The sequence below is a fragment of the Triticum aestivum genome, chromosome 3A, assembly GCF_018294505.1.
Source record: "Triticum aestivum cultivar Chinese Spring chromosome 3A, IWGSC CS RefSeq v2.1, whole genome shotgun sequence".
NCBI lineage: Eukaryota > Viridiplantae > Streptophyta > Magnoliopsida > Poales > Poaceae > Triticum > Triticum aestivum.
Genome location: NC_057800.1, coordinates 477,613,109 through 477,619,141, shown reverse-complemented (window position 1 = coordinate 477,619,141; position 6,033 = coordinate 477,613,109). Strand labels below are relative to the sequence as shown.

The following is a 6,033-nucleotide window of genomic DNA, read 5'->3' as shown; positions in this document are numbered from 1 at the left end:
AAGTCAAACTTGGCCCCACCGAAACATGCCATCCGACGCCACCGAGTTTTCTTGACATAGCCAATGCCACAAACCCTAGTCACTTCGGTCTCACCGATAGGGATCTCGGTCTCACCGAGATGGGATTGCAAACTCTTTGTTTCCCTTCGTAACGTTTCGGTCCAACCGAGATGAGCGATCGGTCCACCGAGTTCGCAATGCAAACTCTCTGTTTCCCCTTCATAATGTTTCGGTCTCACTGAGATGAGCGATCGGTCCCACCGAGTTCACAATGTAAACTATTTGTTTCCCCTTCGTAACGTTTCGGTCTCACCGAGATGAGCGAATCGGTCCCACCGAGTTTGCTTGACCAACTCTCTGGTTAGCTTTTTACCAAAATCGGTCCCACCGAGTTTGTGTAATCGGTGTCACCGAGATTACGTTATGCCCTAACCCTAATGAAATCGGTCCCACCGAGTTGACATATCAGTCCCACCGAAAAAGCCTAACGTTCACATTTTGAACTAAATGGTCTGACCGAGTTTCATGATTCGGTCCCACCGAGTTTGGTGATTTGTGTGTAACAGTTAGATTTTGTGTGGAGGCTATATATACCCCTCCACCCACTCTTCATTCGAAGAGAGAGCCATCAGAACATGCCTACACTTCCAACATTCATTTTCTAAGGGAGAACCACCTACTCATGTGTTGAGACCAAGATGTTCCATTCCAACCATATGAATCTTGATCTCTAGCCTAATCCAAGTTGCTTTCCACTCAAATCATCTTTCCACCAAATCCAAATCAGTGAGAGAGAGTTGAGTGTTGGGGAGACTATCATTTGAAGCACAAGAGCAAGGAGTTCATCATCAACACACCGTCTATTACCTTTTGGAGAGTGGTATCTCCTAGATTGGTTAGGTGTCACTTGGGAGCCTTCGTCAAGATTGTGGAGTTGAACCAAGGAGTTTGTACGGGCAAGGAGAACGCCTACTTCGTGAAGATCTACCCTAGTGAGGCAAGTCCTTCGTGGGCGATGGCCATGGTGGGATAGATAATGTTGCTTCTTCGTGGATCCTTCGTGGGTGGAGCCCTCCGTGGACTCGCGCAAGCATTACCCTTCGTGGGTTGAAGTCTCCACCAACGTGGATGTACGATAACGCCACCTATCGGAACCACGCCAAAAATCTATGTGTCTACATTGCATTTGCTCCCTCCAAACTCCTCCCTTTACCTTCATGTGCAATGTTTTACATTCCGCTGCTATACTCTTAGACTTGCATGTGTAGGTTGATTGCTTGACTAGTGCTAAGTTGCTAAAATCTGCCAAGACTTAAACTTGGGAAAAGGCTAGATTTTATTTGGTCAAGTAGTCTAATCACCCCCCCCCTCTAGACATACTTTCGATCCTACAAGGAGTGTGGTGGATTTTCGTGACCCCTTGTAGGAGGGGTCCGAAACCAACCCTAACTTTGTTTCCCCACACATACGGACTCTAAAAACAGCCTGTACTTAAGTATTTCGAAATTACATGGGCCTGGCCCAAAAATAAGGTGGCGCAGCACCTACAATAAGCTATGGACGAAATTTATGAAGGGGCATCTTGTATATTTCGTCCATGTCCTTGTAGGTCATCACGGAGGCTTCAAAGTGCTCAAATATGCACTAGAAATACCATTCTGGATCCCTTCACGCGCGCCTTCATCTCCATGCTTGATCCTGCTCCAGTGTTCATCCCTCTTGTCCATGCTAGGCCCTTCATTAGTAATCAACACAAATGTATCCAATTTAGGCAGCATCATATTCTCATGAACATTAGAATTGTCACCAAGAAACGAAAGTACCTGGTAATTCAATTTGCGTGCGCGAGCTCTAGTAATTGGTCCAGTATGTATAGCAGCAGGGGCTGTGGGTGTAACAATGGTATTAATGTCCTCATCACCTGCCTAACCCCACATACAGTGGGAAAGTAGGGACCGATCTCACTGTTGATGTTGACCGCGTTTTTTTGTCCGGATGAGACTATCTGCATGACCCGAATTACCCAACGGTTGTCAAACCCCTTCCAGAGCAACACTTCCCGAAGGGAGGTCCAGCTGACCGTGCCATAGGCTTTGTGGAAGTCGATTTTCAGGAAGACGGCCTTCAGGTGTTTGGCATAACCTCATGGAGGACTTCGCGAAATACTAGGACTCCATCCAAGATATAATGCCCATGGATGAAAGCCGATTGATCAGGGTGGGTAATGCGGTTGGCCAAAGGAGTCACCCTACCCCTTTGCAAGATGCGGAAGATCATATTGATCACCGTGATCCGGCGGAACTGTTGGATGACTAAGGCCCGTTTTAAGCGTGAATTCTTTTTTTACGATCTATGACTAGAAATCAATTATTACTACCTTCTTAACTAAATATAAGACATTTTTTGCAGAGAAATTGCTTTTGGAGGCCGAGCTCCATGGAGGCCATCAAATGCAAAAATCAAAATTCATGAAAATTCACTTTTTGCATTTCAAAAAAATCTAAAAAATATATAGTTATAGATGAAGGCATAATGCACAAGTGTGTAAATTTTCAGGACGAAATACATTGAAAAATTCTTGGTCATGAGGATGAAAAAGAAACAAATCTGAGGTTTTTTAACACATGATACTATTCATCCTCTCATACCAAGAATTTTTCTTTTTTATACAGGTCGCATTTTATCCTGAAATTTTACACACATACACCTGACATCTTTTTTTTACTTTTATAAAAAAAATCAAATTATTTTTGTTACTGAATTTTTTGATTTTTTCAAAAAATTGGCCTCCATGGAGGCCGAGGTCCCAAATGCCATACTCGTTTTGCAGTCCAATTTAAACTACAAAAACGTCTTATATTTAGTTATAGAGGGTGTATTTAATTGTCCACAGCTTCGACGTTTCTTCACCTCGAGCATATGTTCGGCTTGCTCCAGCGCATCCAGGTCCGCATGCCGCAATTCATTTCCTAAAAAGAAGGACATTAATGGCGTTGTTCCTCCACAACTAGGAAATTCTCCAACATTTTTGCAAAGAGTTAACAGGAGGAGCAGGGTAACCAAAATGTTGTAGCACCAGTTATGTCAAGTATGAAATGCACATTAATCCAGCATTCCCTTTCCAAAAGGATGCCACCAAACCAGTCCAATATTCTAATGGTCAATTCGTGCACGCAACGATAAATAATTCGATTATTAAATTCTAAATTTGTAAAGTATTGATTAGAAGGGGAAAGGGCAGGCCAAGTCGTCGTTTATAAAAGGATCCTCCTGCCTGGTAGTAGCCTCGTCATTCTTCCCCTCAACAATTCAACCACACAATGCTGAACGGAGCCGACGAGTGGTGCGCCTTCGTCTGACGGACTGCTGGCCCAGCTGAGGCCACCAACGCTCAGGTCAGCGAAGCACGGTTCAACTGGTACATTTTATATCGAGAAATAATAAAGAAATGCCAGGCAAAAGAATAGGTATCTCATCATCTGTTAGGAAACAAAATCGCACCGCTTTCGTTTATAGAATAGCGAATTGTATTGTGGTCTTTGGCTGACCGCCTCTGGACGTGCTTCCCTTCACCTTCAAGGCGGCTCTTGGAGTTCGACCGTTTCAACAAGTCTCTGATTCATCTTTTCCCCTTCTTTAACAGCGCACAAGACGCGGTCTTGGATCTCTGCTTCTCTGCCCTGTTTTGAAGTTTCGCCATAAAGAAAAGCCTCTTTGCTTCGAGAGACAGCCACCATAGTCTCTCTCCGCTCCGGTATGCACAAACCAACCTCTCGGGGCAGTACCTGATTCCCGCTTATGCATGTGATCTGATTCTCATAGGAGTAACCCAGGTGGCATAATTGCTTGATCCTGGGCTGCCAGCACCAGCACGGTTCCTGACCCGAGAAGATGTTCTCCTTCAAGTCCAGGTAGAGTATTTAGTTTCTTCCCGAGTTTTCTTATCCAAATCATCGAATCATTTGTTATCTGTTGGCCAACATGAATCATGGTTGCGGTTCCATGAAATTTAGGTTTCTGCCGAATTTCTTGTGTTGTTATTTCTTTGTTTCGATTACTGTCAACAATCGATGAACCAACAGGGGCTTTGTTTTATGTTCACAGCGTCAAGTCGTCTTCCAGTGGGAACCAAGTTTCCACGCCGCGCTTCACTGAGGAATCAGATATGCACGAGCAGTTGAACAAGTTGCAGGAGGAGCTGGTAAGGGAGAAAGAGGAGAAGGTACGTGCACTGGATCAGATAGAGGAGCTCAAGAAGAAAAGCAGTAAGAAGAAGCTAAAAGGCAGCAGTGGAGACGATCAGTTGGACCTTGCACGCAGATTAGAGCAGTTAGAAGTTGAGCTGGAGGCAGCAAGGGATTCAGAGAAGAACATGCTAGTGTCGCTGGAGGCCCAAACAAAGCAGCTTGAACAAACTAAGGTATCTCTGGAGGAGGCCAAGCTTGAGATAGATTCGCTTGAAGACAACAACAAGACCTTGGTGGCACTGTCCTCTAATCCAACTAGACAGCCAGCCAGGAATTTCAGAAGAAGTGGTGTAATGTCCTTCTCCTTTGCCGATCCTGGTGAGGTGGAGACATTCTCATTACAGCGTGACCTCAAGTTGGCTGTCGAAGCCGAGGAGAAGTGCAAGAAAGCCATGGATGACTTGGCGATAGCCTTGACGGAACAAACCACGGCAGCTAGAGAGGCAAAAATGGAGCTCTCGATGGTGCAAGCTCAGTTGAAAAATGCAACAACTGAATTGGAGAACTCAAAGGCCTCTCTGGAAATCATGGAAGAAAAGCTCCGGTTGGCACAGGAAGAGGCTGCCAGACTGAATTTTGAGTTGGATGAGTTGGCAGCAGCCTCAAGAGAGAAAGAGAGAGGACTCATCGATTGCATCAAGATATTTGAGGGGGAGATGAACAAAGCAAAGGAAGAGAATGACAAACTGTTTGAATCACAGAGAGTGATCAGAGATGAGAATTCCAGGCTGAGGGAAATGCTGAAGCATGCAGTTAATGAAGCCAATGTAGCAAAAGAATCCTTGGAGATTGCCAGGGTAGAAAATTCTCAGCTTCAAGAAGACATGTCTGAGAAAGAGAATACCTTAAAGAGCATCGTCCAAGAATACGAGTCCTTGAAGGTAAGTGAGGCTGCTGCACAGAGTAGCATTAGAGAATTGAAGGACATGATTGATGCTATGTTCAGTTCAGAGTCGACCAAAACCTCGGCAGAAGCATCACCCATAGATGCCAAGGGAGGCAACAGGAAAGGAAGATATGTGGCAGCAGATAATATGTACTCTGATGCTGAAAGCTCTCCTTGTTCAAAGGATATTAGGAGTCCTGCAAGGCAGCAAAAGAGGACGATTCTTAGGAAATTTGGTGACATAATGAAGAAAAGAAACCCTCAAACTCAAAGTGTAATCTAGCATCCTCAGGCACCAGGCAGTGACTAAATACAAGTATACACTCTAGATTCCATTTTTTTTCTTCAAATCCCTTTAACTCAAGATAGTTATAATGCTTGACAAAATGAGATGTTCCAAGTGCGGAGAAACCCTTTTATCCATTCAGTTTTACAGATGTAAATTACAGAGGATGTAACATATATGTAAAACATACAGGTAGTGAAAATACGAAACCCGAAATAGTTTCTAGGGCTGCTTGACATATGCTGCCTCCACCTTTCAATCTGCTACATCTGAAAGCTTGTTATGAACATGGTAGATGATAGGTAGCCAAGACGAGGCTGCCGCACAACAAGAGCAGGGGAGAAACTTGGGGAGGATAGCTGGGACTATTTTTCTAGTTATCTATTGATTGATATTGCCAGGCATTAGTGCATTACATAGCCAGCTTACAACTTGGAGGCTAGGCCGAACTAACAGATTTTAGGACACAACTAACTTGAGAATCAAGAAATATCTCTAAGAGATTTAAACTGCTAAGGATAACTAGGGATGCTTATCCCCTTAAGTTTCAGGCGTGGCTCTTTCCATCATGGGCTTCTTGTGCCTCCTGTAGGTTTGTATGTCTATCCCCACAT

At 44.3% G+C, this 6,033-nt stretch overlaps 1 protein-coding gene across 2 annotated transcripts; it reads left to right on the top strand.

Moving 5' to 3' along the window:
• Positions 1–3,299: 3,299 nt before the first annotated feature.
• LOC123061725 (myosin-11) lies at positions 3,300–5,678 on the top strand. Of its 2 annotated transcripts, XM_044484944.1 has the most exons (4): positions 3,300–3,395; positions 3,644–3,754; positions 3,834–3,911; positions 4,105–5,678. In XM_044484944.1, exons 3-4 carry the CDS (start codon positions 3,892–3,894, stop codon positions 5,414–5,416), a joined length of 1,332 nt encoding a protein of 443 aa, XP_044340879.1. In that variant the 5' UTR covers positions 3,300–3,395; positions 3,644–3,754; positions 3,834–3,891; the 3' UTR covers positions 5,417–5,678. The 2 variants fall into 2 exon arrangements, with proteins under 2 accessions (XP_044340879.1, XP_044340878.1); XM_044484943.1 differs by lacking the exon at positions 3,300–3,395 and having other exon boundaries at positions 3,476–3,911.
• The last annotated feature ends 355 nt before the right edge of the window (positions 5,679–6,033 follow it).